This window comes from Nilaparvata lugens, chromosome 2, assembly GCF_014356525.2.
Source record: "Nilaparvata lugens isolate BPH chromosome 2, ASM1435652v1, whole genome shotgun sequence".
Taxonomy (NCBI): domain Eukaryota; kingdom Metazoa; phylum Arthropoda; class Insecta; order Hemiptera; family Delphacidae; genus Nilaparvata; species Nilaparvata lugens.
In genome coordinates, this window is record NC_052505.1 from 28,234,356 (window position 1) to 28,256,896 (window position 22,541).

The 22,541-nt window shown below is 34.9% G+C and overlaps 1 protein-coding gene across 2 annotated transcripts; it reads right to left on the bottom strand.

Annotated features, from left to right (window-relative positions):
* Positions 1–5,778: 5,778 nt before the first annotated feature.
* LOC111064260 (lysosomal acid glucosylceramidase) lies at positions 5,779–21,802 on the bottom strand (the record flags this gene model as incomplete). 2 transcript variants are annotated; one of them, XM_039420961.1, is given in 7 exon segments in its annotated part: positions 5,779–6,013; positions 15,163–15,323; positions 16,856–17,009; positions 17,681–17,807; positions 18,333–18,539; positions 20,002–20,104; positions 21,619–21,802. In XM_039420961.1, coding segments are annotated over 6 exon segments (942 nt in total), but the record flags the coding sequence as incomplete, so codon positions are not given.
* Positions 21,803–22,541: the final 739 nt, after the last annotated feature.

A 22,541-nucleotide genomic window follows, 5' to 3' on the forward strand; every position in this document is an offset into this window, starting at 1 on the left:
ACATTTGATCTGTCGTATTTTTAATCGTACTCATTTATATATATTATTTCACTAGCTGGCAGGCACGCTTCACTTATTGCCTCATCCGTACAGACCATCATAATATTCTGATTCTCAATTATTTACGCATACGGATACGGAGTGAGCTATATAATGTTTTATGGATTCTCATAGGCCTACTGTATACAGAGTGTTTCCAAACTATCCGAGAGTCCTCATTTACTCAAACAGCCACCATTTTGCTTTTTCACTTTTTTTCGAAATAATGGCTTAACATACGGAAGTGAAACTTTGCACTTTCATTTATGAGAATTGACAGAGCTACAAAAAATTATCACAATTTTTGACAACGACTAATACCTCATCTTTCAAGTTTGAACGCATGCCGGTAATATTATATTCGTTTCTTGGCCTCTTGGCTGAGATCAAAGTGTAATAGATATCGATAAATATACGGTACAGCATGTAGTTGGAAAATGTGTGAAGAAATTGGAAATGGATGGGTGAATTGAGAAATTCAATGAACTGAATAGGAAAAGTTGGAATTTGAATCAAATAATTAATTGATGGAAAAATCTTTTAGAGTTTTTCCCCTGACTTGACTTCACCTGATTATCGCATAATGATATACATCATGTAGGCCTATATAATATGTATTTTATCTTTAGGATACATGGTTCTCACAACTGTTATATTTGATCATAAATATATAAAGAGATGGATTTGAAACAAAATAAGCAAACCCTTGAAGTCCAGTGATGCAGTAAGGGCCTTTGGTCGTCTAGTCCAATAATTTTACAATTTTTGAAATGTTTCCTCATCAATGGGCCAAGGTCATCAACGATCCACTTGCCCTGATCCTCGGGATACCAGCCCATTTTATTGAATTTTATAAATTTCAGATAATTAATTATGGGTTCATTGCCAGTGGTCAACGCCCAGAAATCAATTCCTTCTGATTTGTAGGCTTTTAGAAATCTGTGGAAAATCAGAATAATTGAAATTATTGAAGTTCATAGATTCCATTTCCCATTCGACTTCTTAAAACTATAAGTAGTCTAGATTAGAATAGAATAGCAGAATTATTGAATCTGCCTTATTGTCTAACGGATTTTAATGCTGCACATTGGTTACCAGTTCGGGCGGGCGATCAGCGATCCCAACCAATAGTTGTGTCTTTCGTGTCAAGACTGATGAAAAACGAATGGCTCCATGCTAGGCATCTCAGAAAAACCCTAAAGGCGAAAGAAATTGATAGAAATTTCCCAGACGCAATGATCTACTTAAATGAACAGTTAACGCAAGAAACGCGCATCCTTTTCAACAAGGCGAGGACTATGTTCAAGGAGAAGAAGATGGCCTCCGTATGGACAAACGATGGCCATGTGATGGCTAAAAGAAATCCTACATCACGTCCATTCCGAGTCAGATGTCTGCTGGACCTTCAGGACAACACGCTCCCAGCTGCTGACGCCACTGGAGGTGGCGCCGCCCCCGCCGACGCACACGATATAGTTGCTCAACCGCCGCCGCCACCACCGCCACATACAATCACCGTCAGTTAATAGATAAGTGCTCAAACTCAAGGTAACAACACAATCAAACTATTTACTTCAAATTATACATAAACTATTTATAAAAAAAAAACTATATATAAATTCAAGACTCAGTTATAAATCCGCCAAGCAAGAGTTGTGAGACCCAGCAATCATAGTGCAAAGGAGTAAACGCAGTATAATTGTATAAGTGGTGCCATTAGACTGATAGTGATACAACAATGTATTAAGTTACAGCTTGCTGATTACTTGGAGCATGAGAAAATAATATCAGATCTCCAGTTCGGTTTTAGAAAGGACAGGAGCATGTCTCATGCATTTTTTGAGTTTTCTAAAAACATAGCTAAGGAGATAGGAGATAGGAGACGTGTCCTGGTTACTTTCCTGGACCTAGCTAAAGCATTCGACTCCATAGATCGACATAGGTGTTGCATTACATAGGTGTCTAATCGTTGAAGTGGTTCATAAGCTACCTGGAGAACCGCATCCAATACGTTAGTATAAATGGCATTAACAGTGAAAAGGCTAGAATCGACTATGGAGTGGTTCAGGGAAGTACACTGGGGCCGCTTTTGTTCCTGATATACATCAATAATTTAGAGAAGGTTTCCACGGGTGGCAGGTTGTTCCTTTTCGCTGATGACGCGGCGGTGTTGTCGTCCGGCTGCACGTGAAACATTATTTCTGATTTGGCATGCTGAAAGTTTGTTGTTCATAGGTAACTCCCATCAGTCCCATATGTGATAGTTGGCAGATCACGCTTGTGTAGTTTCAGTTTGAGGTTAATTTTTTTAATAGTGGCGGGATGGGATAAACGTACACACATAAATGGGGCAAACTTATGCATTGCCCCAAGTTGTATACAGATTTTAAAAAATAATTTTTTATTTGACAAAATGGAATTAATTGATGAAAATGCAAGGATTCAGTAATTCGGACCCATTTTTACTTTCCTTGCCCTATTACCATAGGTAAGGAAAGTATTGCTTTCCGAAAAAAATTAAGGTACCCCAATTTCTAAAGTTTGTAAACTCTTATCTAGTAAAATAAAATGGTTTCTATTTGATCTTTTCAGAAACTACAAGCATAAAGCTGGGTTTACACCAAAGTTATTTTCAAAATGGTAATAACTCAATTCTTATAGATTCTATTAGATTGAATGGAACTTGACAAACACATATGTTCAACATGTGTATGATAAGCTATGTTCAACCTAAAAGAATCTATAAATATAAAGATATTAACGTTTTGTTAATAACTTTGGTGTAAATGCAGCTTAAGAATCCAGAGACAAAAGTCTTCACTCCTGATCTTCTAGAACAAGCCAAGCAGATGAAGGCAGCTGGAAGAGTGCTCAACTTCAGTGAAGGTGCAGTTTGAAAACGTCTAAAAATTGGTACTGGTGTAGAGTCTCTTGGTCGATTCAAACGAGTTTACACTCAGAAACACGAACTTGAAATTGTGCAACACTATAGGGATCGTGATCTACGATTCTATGGATTAACATTGAAGTCTCTCAGATACCTTGCTTTCTCATATGTTCAACGGAATAATATTCAGCATCCTTTCAATAATGTTAGCCAATTAGCGTGACTGGACAAGGGATTTCATGAAGAGGAACAAATTATCATTGCGAATTCCAAGAAAAACTAGTGTTGCAAGAACAATATGGAGTTTAATAGGATTCAATTGGCTACTCACTTTTCAAATTTGAAGGCAATGATTGAAAAATTCAATTTTGGTCCCTCTCAAATGTATAATATGGATGAGAGTGGTTTCCAAACAGTTCCACACAAGCTTCTGAAGCACATCGGTTGGTAAAAGGGAGGTACCTAGCCAAAAATGTTGCTGCTAAGCAGGGGAAAACAGTAACTGTAGCCTGCTGAATGAGTGCTTCTGGCCATTTATACCTCCATTTTTTCATTTTCGCTAGAAAGAGGCTTAATTCTCTACTACTAAATGATGGCCCAGTTTGTGCTGAAATGGCTGTGAGCGATTCTGGCTACATGAACATTTATAAAATACTTGGACCACTTCTCCAAATATGCCAAGTCATCAGCAGAGGCTCAAATATTACAGATTCTGGACAATCATGTATCTCATGTTTCGTTGGAAGCAATAAATCATGCGAGAAAGAAAATATCCATATGTTGAGTCTGCCACCTCACAGCAGCCACCGTACACAGCCTTTAGACCGAAATTTTTTTAGGCCAATGAAAGCTTTCTATGATGATTTTTGTGATAGCTGGACCACAATTCATCCAGCTCAGACGTTGACTGAGTACCAGGTGGCCAGTTTGGCAAGACTGGCATTTGAGAAAGCAGCTTCTCTGGACAAGGCAACAGAAGGTTTTAGGATTATGTGGAATCTATCCTTCCGATGAACATCGATTCAATGATGACGAAGATTTCCTACCATCAACAGTGACAGATCAAGATTAACTTGACGACACTGATAAAAGTGATAACGATCTTCACTGCTCCATTTCTTGTGATGCACAAGAATTGGAGGAAACAGGAAGAGGTAATGAGCAAGCTGGGCAATCAAATGATAAAGAGGTAGAGAACAGGAAATAATTGAAGGAGGAGAAGTAGAAGGAGCACAAAATAGTATTGAGATTGAGATGTCAAATGATAGGGATGAAGCTTGGCAATCAAATGATGGAGAAGGTAGAGAAGAGGAAGTAATAGAAGAAGGAGTAGAGGGAGGACAAAAGAGTATTGAATTTGGTAGAGCATTGGTTGAAATTTCCCCCTCAGATATTAAACATTTACCAAAACTCACGATTAAGAGGAAACGGTTCGAGAGAGGATTGAAATCAACCATTCTCACAGGAACACCCAATAAAGAGAGATTAGAGAATTGGAGAGGGAAAAGAATTATAACGAGAAGAAGAGAGAGCAAAGTTAAAAGAGGAGGCTTTTCGTAAAGCCTTCCAAAAAAATACAGAAGGTCTATCCTTCAAAAAATTCAGATTCTGAATCAGAGTCTGAAATATCATTTTTGAATGATTCTGATACATCAAATGATGCATTAGATTCATTTGAAAGTGATTCAGATTCTGAATCAATCAAATTTGAGCAGAATAATTTTGTGATTGTGAAAGTTTTTACTGAAAAAGAAAAATCATTCAGATTGTATGTTGCCAGAGTTATCAAGATTGTGGATGAGAACGAAAATGAAGGAGTATTCTTCAAAAGAGCACAAAAAACTATGCGTTTCATGAAAACTGAAGAGGAGGCCTCCCCAAATTAGATATTGTTCGAAAACTGTCTAAACCAATCACAAGCAGCATCCTCAGATTCAAAAATATGGTTTCTTTTATTACAGACCTGAGTTATTTAACACTTGCTTAACTTTTTATAAATAATTTTTGAACCTCAATAAAATATTCTACATATTATATACCGTAAGTAAAAAAGTTTGTGTTTTCATTGATTTCCCACTTGGAATATATGGTTGGGGTAAAAGTACACATGCACGTACTTTTGCTCCATTTGAATTTTTTTAAATTTAATCAAGTTCAAATGAATAATTTTGAAGTATTCCTATTTGCCTCATCCGTACAGACCATCATAATATTCTGATTCTCAATTATTTACGCATACGGATACGGAGTGAGCTATATAATGTTTTATGGATTCTCATAGGCCTACTGTATACAGAGTGTTTCCAAACTATCCGAGAGTCCTCATTTACTCAAACAGCCACCATTTTGCTTTTTCACTTTTTTTCGAAATAATGGCTTAACATACGGAAGTGAAACTTTGCACTTTCATTTATGAGAATTGACAGAGCTACAACAAATTATCACAATTTTTGACAACGACTAATACCTCATCTTTCAAGTTTGAACGCATGCCGGTAATATTATATTCGTTTCTTGGCCTCTTGGCTGAGATCAAAGTGTAATAGATATCCATAAATATACGGTACAGCATGTAGTTGGAAAATGTGTGAAGAAATTGGAAATGGATGGGTGAATTGAGAAATTCAATGAACTGAATAGGAAAAGTTGGAATTTGAATCAAATAATTAATTGATGGAAAAATCTTTTAGATTTTTTCCCCTGACTTGACTTCACCTGATTATCGCATAATGATATACATTATGTATAGGCCTATATAATATGTATTTTATCTTTAGGATACATGGTTCTCACAACTGTTATATTTGATCATAAATATATAAAGAGATGGATTTGAAACAAAATAAGCAAACCCTTGAAGTCCAGTGATGCAGTAAGGGCCTTTGGTCGTCTAGTCCAATAATTTTACAATTTTTGAAATGTTTCCTCATCAATGGGCCAAGGTCATCAACGATCCACTTGCCCTGATCCTCGGGATACCAGCCCATTTTATTGAATTTTATAAATTTCAGATAATTAATTATGGGTTCATTGCCAGTGGTCAACGCCCAGAAATCAATTCCTTCTGATTTGTAGGCTTTTAGAAATCTGTGGAAAATCAGAATAATTGAAATTATTGAAGTTCATAGATTCCATTTCCCATTCGACTTCTTAAACCTATAAGTAGCCTAGATTAGAATAGAATAGCTGAATTATTGAATCTGCCTTATTGTCTAACGGATTTTAATGCTGCACATTGGTTACCAGTTCGGGCGGGCGATCAGCGATCCCAACCAATAGTTGTGTCTTTCGTGTCAAGACTGATGAAAAACGAATGGCTCCATGCTAGGCGTCTCAGAAAAACCCTAAAGGCGAAAGAGATTGATAGAAATTTCCCAGACGCAATGATCTACTTAAATGAACAGTTAACGCAAGAAACGCGCATCCTTTTCAACAAGGCGAGGACTATGTTCAAGGAGAAGAAGATGGCCTCCGTATGGACAAACGATGGCCATGTGATGGTTAAAAGAAATCCTACATCACGTCCATTCCGAGTCAGATGTCTGCTGGACCTTCAGGACAACACGCTCCCAGCTGCTGACGCCACTGGAGGTGGCGCCGCCCCCGCCCCCGCCGACGCACACGATACAGTTGCTCAACCGCCGCCGCCGCCACCGCCACATACAATCACCGTCAGTTAAAAGATAAGTGCTCAAACTCAAGGTAACAACACAATCAAACTATTTACTTCAAATTATACATAAACTATTTATAAAAAAAAAACTAAAAATCAAACGCTGGTTGGGGCAGAATACCTTAACATTAAATATAGAAAAAACCAAGCATCTGCCAATATTTTTCAGAAGTGACAGTGACCCTGCTCCGAGACGGCTGGCCCTCAACTCCTGTGGTGACCTGCAGTCGGTGGACTGCGGCTGCAATGTCATAGAAGAACAATAAAATATTTAGGTGTAATAATTGATCATGAATTATCCTGGGTTCCACACATTCAGGGAGTTAAAAACAGGCTTAGAAAACTCATTTACGCCTTTTCGCAGCTTGGAGGGGTGCTGACTGTGGGTCAGTGTAGGACGGTTTACTTTGCCTACGTGCAGTCGTTGCTCTAGTATGGTGTCCTGTCTTGGGGGGGGGGGAGTCTCGGCCGCCGCGCTACAACCACTAGCTGTCACACAGAGATCACTCATCAAAATAATTCTAAATAAAAATATCCGATTTCCTACTGAACAACTCTACACCGAATTTCCTGTTCTTGACATATGACAAATCTACATTAGGCCTAAAACTTTTCTTATTTTTATCAAATCGTACAGATCAGAAATTTTTACACAGCTAAACCATAACTACCCCACTATACATATGCTGAATTTTGGATTTAATACACCTAATACACCTTCTTTACATCGGTCGATAGCAACCCATTTTGTATTGCTCACCTACTTCATTGCAATCTTCCAATCACAATAAAAGAAGCTGAGGGATGCAGTGTTGCTAATTACAAAAATAAGATAGTCACATGGTTGCTTGGTATTGGTCGGGAGGCATCAGAAGCCCTCATAAACTCGCCTTATATGTAGATTCTGATTTAAACTCTGGTACTGTGATGCAGCACTCTGAACATTATAATAAGTAATTTAAAAACTTTGGGAGATAGGTACTCCAACATAATACTAAGTCTTTAATAAAAGAAACCCACGACATCATGCTCTGTTTATTAAAAAAAAAACTAATAATGATTTATATTTATTTTTCTTTATATAACATATTTCCAATATTGTAATAGTCAAGTGAGAATAATAATATTAAGGTAGAATTCTGCAGAATTTTTTATTTTACAGCTATTATAGATAGGAATTCTTCCCCCACACATGGACCAATAGTCTATGTGGGGGAATTTTTATTTCCTGAAAATATTTATTATGGAATTGTAATGTAAATGTTTTATTGATGTATTTTTTTGATGGAAATAAATTGAATTGAATTGATTAACTAGAGAATCAATTTAAGAACAGAATAGTAGGCTACTGCTCTAAAGTTTGTAGACTATAGAGAAGGTGAGGGTAAAGGTACACAAGGGGCAAAAATACACAATATTATTTTTCTACAACTGCCCATAAAAATAGCTATTTATGTATTAAGAGCATAATGTGCGACTTTATCACTCGTGCAAAGCAGTTATCATGTGACATGAAGCGGAGCATGATAATTTTGCAAGAGCAATAAAGAAGAATTACGCACAAATTACATACAAAATTTTTTCTACAACTGCCCAAACCTGTTAAATTACTTATATCAGTGGAGTTACAATTACTGACTTTTTAGGTTAAGATCTGACCTTTTGGCGAGCTGCTTCCAATCAGCTGATTGGCGAGCGTAAAAAACTCTTCTGTGCATGCGCAAATGATTTGTGTAAAGAAAATTTACTGCACATGCACGGATGGTTGGCGAGCAAAAAAGTAGATTCTTCTCAGAAATACCATAAGCTGTTTCACAAGGAGAATTGAGTATGTAATATCTTTTTTTATGTGCAGTTGTAGAAAAAAGAATTTACATACTCAATTCTCCTCGTAAAACAGTTTATTTCTGAGGAGAATCTACTTTTTTGCTCCCTAACCATCCGCGCATGCGCAGTAGATTTTCTTTATGCTCGGCAATCATTCACGCATGCGCAGAAGAGTTCATTTACAGTCGCTAATCAGCTGATAGTAAGCAGCTCGCCAAAAGTTCAGATCTTGACCTAAAAAGTCGGTAATTGTAACTCCGCCGATATAAGTGATTTAACAGGTTTGGGCAGTTGTAGAAAACATTTTGTATGTAATTCGTGCATAATGCTTCTTTATCGCTCTTGCAAAATTATCACACTCCCCTTCACGTCGCTTGATAAAACTGTTTTGCACAAGCGATAAAGTCACGCATTACGCTCTTAATACCGTACATAAATAGCTATTTCCAGAATCATCTCATCTGTTATATTGACAACGACACCCCGTGTGGCTGACGTTGGTACTACTCTGTAGCATTGGAGGGAAAAATTTGACACAATTAAGACACTTATATCAACAGCAATGAGGTAAAATCATTTTTGTATATTTTGATCTAATTTTTCTTGTAATTTGACTTATTTGTACTCTTAATATTTCATTCTAACATTATTTCTGATTTGGCTTGCTGAAAGTTTGTTGTTCATAGGTAACTCCCATCAGTCCCATGTGATAGTTGGCAGATCACGCTTGTGTAGTTTCAGTTTGAGGTTAATTTTTTTAATAGTGGCGGGATGGGATAAACGTACACACATAAATGGGGCAAACTTATGCATTGCCCCAAGTTGTATACAGATTTTAAAAAAATAATTTTTTATTTGACAAAATGGAATTAATTGATGAAAATGCAAGGATTCAGTAATTCGGACCCATTTTTACTTTCCTTGCCCTATTACCATAGGTAAGGAAAGTATTGCTTTCCAAAAAAAATTAAGGTACCCCAATTTCTAAAGTTTGTAAACTCTTATCTAGTAAAATAAAATGGTTTCTATTTGATCTTTTCAGAAACTACCAGTGGCGGCTCGTGCAAATACTAATGGGGGGTTCACATTTAACATGAGCAACAAGATCTAGATCTTTAAAAATTTGTTAAACCCTATGTTTCAAGTGAATTTTGTTCGTTTCACGTAGTAGAATGTAATTTTTTATTCCTAGAAGAGTACTAGGCCTATCATATTATTATGTAGGTAACAAAATATTCTAATGGGTTGTATTATATTAAGTACCTATATAATAATTTGGATTTTCGTTTAATAATAATAAGTATTTAGATATACTCAGGATTCTCAACCTAGAAGATTTACTCCCATACTCCCATTGAATAATTCATGTACAAATCATAAATTATACAGAAAACAGCAATAATTTTTCCTCGATGTAAGATAATTTCCAATCAAAGAAATAAGGATTAACATGCTTTTAGAGACTTTGTTAACACTCACCCTCCTTCTAGTTGGCATTTACAGAGCATTTTTTGAAAATAAAATCCATCCTCCTCTCCTTCCTTGCTGCGAAAACATCGATCACCTTCTCATTGAAGTTAATGATATTCGCTATCATTTCCTTCTCAATAGTCAGCATTGCTAATGCTGATAGCCTGTCCTGGTTCATTGTGGAGTGCAAAAACGTCTTGATTCGTTTTAGTGTAGAAAAACACCTCTCAGCTTCAGCTGTTGTCATTGGGATGGTTGAAATTATCAACAAAAGTTTATAGGTTTTGGAAAATGACGAAGTTAAGTTATTTTCAATGAAAAATTGTAGCAAACTGACAGCACCAAGCAAATTTCTGAAGTCCACTCTTCTAAAAATTATTTCAAGTTCTGTTTTTAGGCGATTTTTCTCAAGAAATGAGTAAACCTTAACAGTATCTTCAAGCAAGGTATCTGGGAAATCCTTATTGAAATGTTCAAATTTTTGTGAGTCCAATAAACAGATTGCTGAATAGAATGTTGTGAATGAGAACCGGGTTTTGATTTGAGTGGTGATGATGTCACAGGTTTCCTTGGCAGCCACTGTTCTACTGAGGTAGGTGTCCTCTTCGCGCCTTGAACGTTTGGGCACACTTCCTGCACAGTCTGCTACCATCTCCATCAAATCATTCATTTTAGTTCTTTCCTCTTCAACAGCTTTGATAAAATGTTCAACATTTGATTTGATTTTCATAGCATCTGTCTTAACTGTTTGCAGCTGATTATATAAAATGTCAACATGAGGCATTAGCCTGTGAAAAACCGAGAGCCAAAAATGAATCTATTATCTTTGAGAAGACGAGCAATAGCACCTGCTTTTATAATACTAGAAGGTTGTTTTGATGTGGATTGAATCTCCTCCATACACTCGATTAGCTCTTCTCTATATTCAAAAACTGTATTCACAGTTCTACTTTTAAAATTCCACCTTTTTGCTGACGCCCTAGGTACACGTTTGCCGACTACTCTGTCTAAAACATCTATTCTTTGAGGAGAATATGAAAAAAAATTAGTAATATCACTCAAATCTGAGAAAAAAATTCTTACATCTTGATTTTGACTCGCTGCTTGTGCTACAATTAAATTGAGTTGATGTGCATAGCAATGCACAAAAAAAGCATGCTTATAGGTTTGTTGCACAATTGTCTGCACACCAGCATGTTGTCCACTCATCACATTCGCACCATCATAACTTTGAGAAATGAGTTTTTCTGGAATTGTTATGACAGTATCCAAACTTGAAAAAATACATTTTGCAATCGATTGTGAATCATGACCCTTAGGATTATCGAAGTTCCAAAATCTCTCTACTGGTTGACCATTTGATAAAATATACCGAAAAACTAAAACTAACTGAAATGCAGACGAAATGTCAGTTGTCTCATCTGCTATTAGAGAAACATATTGAGCATTTTTAATCTCCTGTTTGATATTTTCTTGGCACACAGAAAGCATGCAGTCCAGCAATTCATTTTGAATGTCTTTGGAGGTGCCTTTGAAAACTGTAGCACTATTCAAATGTTCTTTCAAAGCCGAATCAAGCTCTGCAGTAAAATTCACAAGGCCTTTGAAAATTCCCGGATCTAAAGCATTGTCGTCCTCTCAATGACCCCTAACTCAAATGCACCACAAAATTTAATGCAGTCTATAAGTTTGGAAAGCACATACCTATTTTTGGTGACTTGCTCATTATGTTTTCTGATGCTCAAACGATAAGCACTATCAAGCTGTTGACGAACATCAATTTTACCAAGTAAATTGAAATCCAATGAAGCACTAATATGCGCATGTGAGTTTTCATGCTTTTTAATTTTTTGAGTCAAATGAGCTAAATCACACACACCGTTCTTAATCCATGCTGGATCGCCTTTTCCGCGAGCAAACAACAAGCACAGAAAACAATAAAGTTTGTTAGTTTCTTCACAACCACACAGCCAAGATGTCTTTTCATATTGTTGGTCTTTGAAATCTCTCTTGTATGTCCTGGATTTCGATGTAGAAGTCTGATGTATATCAATTGTCGGTGTAGGCCTACCACTTTCCTTAATCGATATTTTTTCCTCGATTGATAATTAGAGAACACTATCTCTTTTAAATAGCTAACTGAAACCTTTCTTGAACCCTCCATTCTCACTTTTCAAAACACAAGAAAGAAGAAACAAGAATTAACCTCAAAATCGACAACACATGTAGCGCGAACGCGAAACTGCAAACAGTAAACAAAGTAGTAGCCAGTGCCAGCTAGAACAGTTCATAAGTGGAAACGGCTCTAGAAGGCAATGGCGCCAATGCAAAGCACACTATCACTGCTATGAGCTGCTTGGAAAGCAGCTCACCGTAAAGCTAATGTAAATAGTCTCCCACCCCCCACGGGGAGGGAATTGAACTCGCCCAGCTACCATTTGAACCCATACTAACGCTTGGAGCAGTGATCCTGCTTGCTGTAGCGCGTAATTCAAAAGGTTATCTCAATGCGTGTACCTTGCTTGGTGCGCTCCTTATTGTTTTAATATTACAAGAAATTTGAGTATTACTATTACTTCAATCAATTTTCTATTGATTTGAACTTTAATTTATTGTAGCAATTTCATAGGGGGTTCACGTGCTCTTGTGCTCTCATGGACACGCCGCCACTGGAAACTACAAGCGTAAAGCTGGGTTTACACCAAAGTTATTTTCAAAATGGTAATAACTCAATTCTTATAGATTCTATTAGATTGAATGGAACTTGACAAACACATATGTTCAACATGTGTATGATAAGCTATGTTCAACCTAAAAGAATCTATAAATATAAAGATATTAACATTTTGTTAATAACTTTGGTGTAAACACAGCTTAAGAATCCAGAGACAAAAGTCTTCACTCCTGATCTTCTAGAACAAGCCAAGCAGATGAAGGCAGCTGGAAGAGTGCTCAACTTCAGTGAAGGTGCAGTTTGAAAACGTCTAAAAATTGGTACTGGTGTAGAGTCTCTTGGTCGATTCAAATGAGTTTTCACTCAGAAACACGAACTTGAAATTGTGCAACACTGTAGGGATTGTGATCTACGATTCTATGGATTAACATTGAAGTCTCTCAGATACCTTGCTTTCTCCTATGCTCAACGGAATAATATTCAGCATCCTTTCAATAATGTTAGCCAATTAGCTGGTCGTGACTGGACAAGGGATTTCATGAAGAGGAACAAATTATCATTGCGAATTCCAAGAAAAACTAGTGTTGCAAGAACAATATGGGGTTTAATAGGATTCAATTGGCTACTCACTTTTCAAATTTGAAGGCAATGATTGAAAAATTCAATTTTGGTCCCTCTCAAATGTATAATATGGATGAGAGTGGTTTCCAAACAGTTCCACACAAGCTTCCGAAGCACATTGGTTGGTAAAAGGGAGGTAGCCAAAAATGTTGCTGCTAAGCAGGGGAAAACAGTAACTGTAGCCTGCTGAATGAGTGCTTCTGGCCATTTTATACCCCCATTTTTTCATTTTCGCTAGAAAGAGGCTTAATTCTCTACTACTAAATGATGGCCCAGTTTGTGCTGAAATGGCTGTGAGCGATTCTGGCTACATGAACTGCCAAACATTTATAAAATACTTGGACCACTTCTCCAAATATGCCAAGTCATCAGCAGAGGCTCAAATTTTACAGATTCTGGACAATCATGTATCTCATGTTTCGTTGGAAGCAATAAATCATGCGAGAAAGAAAATATCCATATGTTGAGTCTGCCACCTCACAGCAGCCACCGTACACAGCCTTTAGACCGAAATTTTTTTAGGCCAATGAAAGCTTTCTATGATGATTTTTGTGATAGCTGGACCACAATTCATCCAGGTCAGACGTTGACTGAGTACCAGGTGGCCAGTTTGGTAAGACTGGCATTTGAGAAAGCAGCTTCTCTGGACAAGGCAACAGAAGGTTTTAGGATATGTGGAATCTATCCTTCCGATGAACATCGATTCAATGATGACAAAGATTTCCTACCATCAACAGTGACAGATCAAGATTAACTTGATGACACTGATAAAAGTGATAACGATCTTCACTGCTTCATTTCTTGTGATGCACAAGAAGTGGAGGAAACAGGAAGAGGTAATGAGCAAGCTGGGCAATCAAATGATAAAGAAGGTAGAGAAAAGGAAATAATTGAAGGAGGAGAAGTAGAAGGAGCACAAAATAGTATTGAGATTGAGATGTCGAATGATAGTAATGAAGCTTGCCAATAAAATGATGGAGAAGGTAGAGAAGAGGAAGTAATAGAAGAAGGAGTAGAGGGAGGACAGAATAATTTTGAAGTATTCCTATTTGCCTCATCTAATATAGAAATGTATTACTCAGTTTTCATCATAATTTCGGGTCGATTGAAGGATTACAAAATTTACTGTACTTGAGATGAAAATTTCATAAGTGCGTACCTTTGCCCCCACCTACCCATTAGGTAGTTGTTCATTTTTTGAAATGACTCAATATTTTGGAAGTTTTCAATTATCAATAATTATCATTTTGCCTATTTACCACGAGAGAAATTTCACATTTCATCAAATTCGTGAATGTAGTAACTATTGCAGAACTTATTAACTCCATTGGTGATTGATTTTGCAAGTGTTGATTGAATATTTTGAACGTTTTCATTTTTGAATGAATGAATTGAAATCTTGCTATAAAGAACTCCATACTGTATTTGAATAGCTCCAAAAGACAAAAAAATATTCAGTGAAAATTTCTTCAATTCAATCTTTCGTGATTGACACGTAGGCCCGCCTGTCCCTGCCTAAGCCACTTTCAAGATCAAATTTGAAATACTTACATTTTAATGTACAGTACGGTATGTATGTGTTTTGTTGCTATTGCAATAATTATTGTGCAAGTGCTAAAATATAAGTTACATTTATTATTGAATTTAGATTCTCTTTGGATAAAAACAATGATTATAAACTTTATTAACTAATACTAAGAACGAATACAAAATCTAATATACTAATATACTACAAATACTAATATAAACTAATACAAAATCACTGGGAAATATTTCAAATTAATAATACAATATAATAATTGAAATATACATATATCATATATCATATACATATGATCATAGAAATGAATAATTATAATATTTTTATCTCCTTTTCTGAGCTTATCGATTTTCATGAATACAGTAGTATATTTGGTAATATTTATAATAAATGATAAACTATGGTAAGTTTTCCCAAAACTTCTAGCTTACTTGATATGATATTCAGCCCAGAGACGATAGAACTCTGTTTTGAGGAAACCGTAGCCAGTTATGTTGTGATTGGTCTTCATCCAAGCTGGAGCCGACCATGCTGAGCCAATCAGAAGCACTCTTTTACAACTCACTGCTTGTGCCAGCCTTATAAATGGAATCTGCAGAAAATAGAAAAACTTGAAGTAGGTACGTTCAAGCCTACACCCAGTTATCTCCTAATTTCAAGTGATTTAGAAACATTAAAAATTAGCAGGAAAAAAATACAGCATTAAGTTCATAAAAATGAAATGTCTACTGCATTAATAGCCTAGAACTTCTAACAATTTATTTGTAGAAGTGAAAAATCGTCCATTTTTTCTGGCTCTGAATTTCCCAAAGCTATAAAGTATTATCATTTTACTGGCTGTGATTATCTTCCAAAAATGATTATATTGATTTATTTTTGGGACTCATAGTTTGTACTACCTATCAAACTAAAAGGATGGTGTCAGGAATGGTAGAGGAGACAGACAAGATAATGGAAACGACCAAAGGGCAGACACATTTCTAATACCCTACCTGGCCTGAAGATTATTCAATAAATTACCACCAGAATTGAGAAAGAAGCAGCCAGAAATGTTTAAAGCTAGAGCTTGAAAAATTCATTTTTACTACCGTACTTGGAATTGGCATTGCTTTTGAATGCAGTTTGGTCTTGAACCTAATATTATGTTTTGGAAAAATAATCGTTATTGCTTTATTAATGTTGATGATAGATTTTGGGAATAATTGTTCTATGAATGAATTGGAATAAATGATGTTTAAAAGGGTGCATAAAATATATGTTGTGTTTCCAGAACTGTGACGAAAATTGGAACAAACCGTCTTTAATTATTATTGAATCTATTACTCTCTTATTATAGTAAAAAAAACGTTCACTTTTTTATTTGTAACAAACAAATTCTGTATATCATGTACGTATTTGTATTATTTTCCTTTTAAGTTTGAATTGTAAGTTTATTTTTGGGAAATCGATACAAAATTGTTAGTTGGACATTGTGCTTGTTTCCTTGTTTGAATTAAAAACTATAAGTTTATGAAATACTGAAAAAGATGAGGAAGTTCGGAGTATCTTACCTATAGTTATACCGTACATAAATTCATGGTGGTAAATGGTTCAATATTCTCAGCTAAAAAAAATCAATTTTACCATTAAAAATTGGTATAGGAAATGAGAAACAAAGAGTAGAGTTGAAACAAGGCATATTTCATTATGATTTTTAAATAAGCCTCCAATTGGAAATATTTGCCAGAATTATGAGAATCATTTTATACCATTCAAGCTTTGAGAATGACAAGGTGACTACCGAATCTGATTAAAAAATAGTATCTAGCCACTTTCAATTAATAGAGCTTGAGCTAGCAGGTAGAAAACTGTAAATTAACCAGTGAATAGTTGGTTAAGTGTTATGCTGTATAATGTGTATGCTAGTAAACTAATTGAATTTTCTTTATTTAGATAAAGCTACAAGAATAATTATGAAGACTGCAAGAAAATAAAAATTCAGCCTCTGTCGTGACTACAGAATAGTTATTATCACGTGTTTCGTCATGGAAAACAATAACAAAATCTTTACCGTAACGTTCATATAATTATTTTTGAAATTAAATAGCCAGAAGAATTTAATATTTATCATGAAATTCTGTTAACTTTATATTTGTAGTCCTCGGGTGACAGTCTGAAGCACTTGAGTTGATAGTCATAGGGATGATCGTCCAATGTATAGGGATGATCAGAAAAATCCGACCCTCCAATGGTAACACGGCCTAAAGTGTACTCTATTCCATCGCTGCCAAAATAGCTCCTGGAACAAATAATCAGACATTCAATATCAAACATGTATACACTCTCTTGATACATTCGCATTTTGATCAGCAAAAGTTAAGCAACCAAATTGATAACATTTTTTAGTTTTAATTCTTCATCACTCCCACTTGATGTGTACCGTACTAAGATACTGCAACTCGCAACGCCTGACCACTTTTCTATGTGCTCACACCCTAAGATAATAAGTTTTTATTCTTATAGTATTTGTGAAGGACTACCGTATTTATTTTCATTTTCAATAAGTACTACTCTATCAGTTTTATATTAGGTTTAATGTCGACTGAAATACATATTTCCAAGCCTTCCAGGTTTATTCTTGTGATCTGCAATTATCGGAGTTGCGAAATGTGAGAAAGATTATTTTACAAGTTGACATTTATCATATTTATAAATTGCAATTGATTTCCATTTTCCATAATATAGAATAAGTAAATTTTTGATTGTTTCAACAATTTTTTTGAATAAATAAAAGCAGAAGATACAACTTCATTGTACATACTCCTCTACTATAAGAAAATCTCTCAAGATTAAATAGAAAAATTGTGAGCGAAAATCAATTGGTTAATTTTTAATTGGAATCAAATACAAGCAAATATTAATGAATAAAACTAAAATAATGATTGCTTGAGTAATAATAAATTATTGAACCTTATTAGATTGTACTGAGCTCTTCTGCTGAGAGATGCCATATTGATTCCTGTCGCATCAGTAAAAGATCCTCCAAATCCGTAAATTTCCTGATGCTTTTCATAAGGGTTAATAGTGATATAACAGTCTGAAATTCCCCCAAAATAATAAATTGAGATGATTGAATAACTAATGAGAATTATAGGAGGCTAATGAATTATTAATTTTTAAATAATAAGTATATGATAGTATTTGAAAGTAGATACTACTTTATTTTCTTTTGTAGAATATTGCAATTTGAATAGATATTGCTGAGAGTAATGCTCACATGAGATCTAGTCTTGTGTATGGGTTATGTGACGAATGATTATGAGAGATTAGTGGTCCTATTAAGGTTTTCCTTCTGCAATTTATAAAAACTTCCAGATTGTCAGGTACCGGTAGTTAAAGTCAAATTTCTGAATAGTAGGAAATTTCAGAATAGATTATACTCCAAAAAAGTGAGAAACAATGTTGATCATATATCATGATAATAGTAAGCTTAAAAATCTAATAAATGTTAAAAAAAACAATTTGGATCTGGAATAGTCATGTCGAAATGCTTCTAGAAATGAAACTACTCGTATATATAAAATGAATTCTTAAACAAAGAAAAAACTGTAATTTCTCTTACCTGAAGAGCAGCAAGTTTGATGCTGGTTGAATGAACCGTATTTGACTTTGAACACATCGCCAAACTTAGTAGTGGTGTACAGGACAAATGAATGTTTATTGAGAGGCTTTTCGACCAGTTGAATAGTATCATAGTGAGTTGCATTGCAAACGCATACGAAGCCGTGCCATGTGTGTCTTACAGCACAAGCAGAACCACAGTTGGCGGCTGGCAATGATTTGCAAAAATAAATATCATCTTTCAATAAATAATGATATACAGAGAAGCTCAAAATTTCCACCCAGCTTGGGTTAAAAAATGATCCATATCAATACTTGGTTATTAAAGTAGGTAGCATGATTTTCTCAGCTCCAATTTCTCGCTTTTAGTTTGTTAATTTTTCAAAATTTAGGTAAATGTTCGGTGTGATACTTTTCAATCAGTGGATACCGGTGATCACTCCATTTTGACTTCTTCAAATAGAATATCTTCAATAAATCAACTTTTTTCAAGAGTTAACACTATCAAAGAACACTTATGTTACTCATACAATAAATTTTGATTGAAATTCAAACTCATTTGAAAAGTTGAGATTTAGTTCAGTCTTTAGAGACATATGAGAAAGGGGCGGGTGTGTTTACAATATATAGTTATTGTAGTTCTGACTTTTCATTATAGGATTATTGTTTGGATACACAAGAAAAGCCCAGAACCAAAGTTTGCATGCAAAATCTCCTTGTGCTAAATTCAGAATGGCCCAAAAACCTCGTATTTTCGGATCATTTTCCAGTTCTCAGCTATTTCCGCCAAATACAGTCACTGTACAGCAAAATTTACTATCGCCTTGAGATTTTTGAAATTTATTGTAAAATTTCGGAATAAATCATGTGGAGCTTTCCAACTTCAATGACTACTGAGTTACCTTTGACTAGGGATGTGAAGATTTTCCACATACTTCACTCCAATAAACTATACTTTCAATTCCAATATTATTACAATAAGATATAATGAGGTCCACGTTATATAATGGCAGAGTTTGATAAGCAATGGTATTGCTATCCTTGTCTATCATTCAACAAAGCGGATTGCGCTATCTCTTTCTCGCTTTGCTCTGTAGCCAGATCGTCTTTTAACAATGTTGAATTAATGAAACAATAAACAAAATACTTCTTCTTGATTATAAAAATTCACTATGACATTACTGAAAAATATAATTTCTTGATTAATAAAATAAAATTGATTATTTTAAACGAGGATGAACACTTGATATTACATCAATAAACCTATATCAGCCACCGTCTATAGAAGGCATTGACAAGACAGAGAGGATCGGCAACGTTGTTCTGCTATCTTTCTCCACTGTCATTATAAAGTGGACCTCACTCTAGTTACAGGCCTATAGCAGATTGGAAAAATGGCGTTTTTAGTTGGAAACTGGAAAATGAACCGAGACTAGGTTTTGAAATGAACCGAGGTTTTTGGGCCATCCCAGCACAAGGAAATTTTGCATATAAAAATTGTTCTGAACTAGGTACTCTTCTTATGATTGTATAATCCGGTAACAATTGCAAGCACCAAATGTACATAGTGACTGAACTAAATCGAATCTAATAGTTCTTCTGTTTTAAGAAACAAATTGGAAGGTGCAATAGTTTTATTATTTTATAATATGAAATCTTTCAAAAGTTACCATAAAAACCAGAATTCAACAGCATCAGTAGCAGAGTAACATTTGGTTTCCCAGGCATTTAAAGTCCCAATAGGTACTTGATCTTCTGGTAACCCTAAAATTTCTGGAAAATAAAAAAAATTGACAGTTCATCACCTGCTATGTGTATCATCACCCTCACAATAAGTGTAGTGGCTACTATGCCAGTTTCCACGTGCAGTGCAAAAGGGACGTTTTCTACCAAGCAACGAGTGGGCACAGAAGCTTGATGAAGGATGAAACATGGAAGGTTGAGCGCACTGGCTATGCTTAGCCACCAATCAAGATATTGTCATTGATCCAGACAATGTGATTTTGTAGAAAAACAGAAGAACAAATTATTGTGAAAATCAAATGAATTGTAGTTAATGCTGAAAGTAGAAGTTTTCATATTTTTCCAGTCTCTGCTATAATTGAATACTAGCCGGTAGACTCACTTTGCTCGCCTTGACCGTCTAGCAAGAGGGCTCTGCCCCCTGGACCCCCGCCTGGATTATCCATCCAGGAATAGGACCTCTCTCATTTGCTCTCGCTTGCATTCTTCACTTGACCTATTTCCTTTTGTCAAATATTGAATGAAGACATTCATTCAGGCTCGATTGATTCACCAGTTGATTCGAATTAGGTAGGTTTTTGATAAAAATCTCTTTTTTAATCAAAATTAATAGACATATTTAGTTATTCCTCATATAAAAAAATCAAAGTTTTTTTTAAGTTTGAAGCTGTTTAATAATTTATAATTGATTCAATTCATTTTGGAGGTATTTTTAGATTTGAAATCTGGGTTTTTGTTTGTTTTGGATTGTAAATTTAAGTATACTCAAGAATGGAACAATGACATATTTCGGCGTATTTTCGAATCACTCTACAACATTTTGTACATTTTAGCTGAAATTCTCCACCGAATTTAAAAATTTTCTGTTCATCTTTTCTTGGAAAAGCTGAGGAAACGCAGAAAAATACTGGAAAACGCAGATTTTAGGCCTATCTTTGGAAATTTAAAAAATCAACTCTTTCTCCCCTCCCGCCACCAATATAATCTAATATTAGCCACACCCGAAACCAAATCCTGGCTACGTACCTAGATTAGGAGAGTAACAGGTAAACCATTATTATTTTATTCTCTGAAATATTAATGTTTTTAATATTTCTCTGAAATATTAACTGTTTTTGTGCATGGGTCTGTCGAGACCTAGCACAACAATCAATCAATCTGATTTAGATTGAAGATGGAGGCTGAAATAAATGATCATTTTTGTATTAAGTAGTTAACAAATGAAAAAGTGACAAATAACACCATGGAATTGAATTTATATTACAAGAGAATATAAAGTGTAGCTACCGGTTTTCTTCTATTTTTATGGTTACTCAGAATTCATATAGGTACTTTTCAGTCGATTAGACAGATTGAACAGAGACATTTTTGCAAAATATTGATAAATCATAAATGCTCAGTGTGTCAATTCAATTTCTAAGGAGTATCACTCATGAAATTTCTCTTGCAATTATAGTTAAGATTATTATTACTTAAGATTTCACTTACATCAAAATTAATAGTAAACGAAATAGTAGCTTGATTTCTGAGGTCTCTTTGTTTACCTTCTATTTCACACATACGTTAATACTTGTAATAGTGAGAGCTGTATGTCTTTCCTCACTGAGATATTGAGGAATAGTAACGTAGATTATAAGTTGCTTCAATAATATGTATCTTGAAGCAATAATGGAAAGTGATTACTGTTTGGAAAGTGATTACTTGAACACGACGACCAAGCTATAATCGAAAAATTGGAAATCACTGTTGAGAAGGTCCACACCATCAGTGCATCCAACAAATTTCATTTGACAATAATTGATTTTTTTAAATTCATCTCTCAACAATTAAAATAAATTGAGGATGACTTGTAAGAATTTTCATTTTTTCCAATTATCTATTTGTGTTACTTTTTCAATTATTCTCTTGTTTGTAATTTTTTATCTTTCAAATTAGGTACTACCGGTGATGAGATTGAGATGTTCTCAGTGCCGGTTGCACAACAGCCGGTTAAATTTTAACCGTGATTAATTCCACGAGAACCAATCAGAGATGCTGTCTTTTCAAAAACGCCTTCTCTGATTGGTTCTCATGAAATTAATCACGGTTAAAATTTAACCGGCTGTTGTGCAACCGGGCCTCAAACTTTGAATGACATCTTATTACTACGGTAGCCCATATAATATATATATATATATATATATATATATATATATATATATATATATATATATATATATATATATATATAGTGGGTTTCACTAAATGACAGCATTTCTTGAAAATAACATTAATGTTTTACAAAAATGACAGTTTAAAGTGGATCTATTTGCGTGCTTTGCAATGGGCGGTATAGTAGCAGTCTCTCCCGTAGCTGTAGGCTATTTCTCACTTTAAACTGTCAGCTTAGATTGAATGAGAACCATTGATGTTAACAGGTTAAAGTGAGTCTCATCTCTATATAATATAAAAATGAATGTCTGAATGT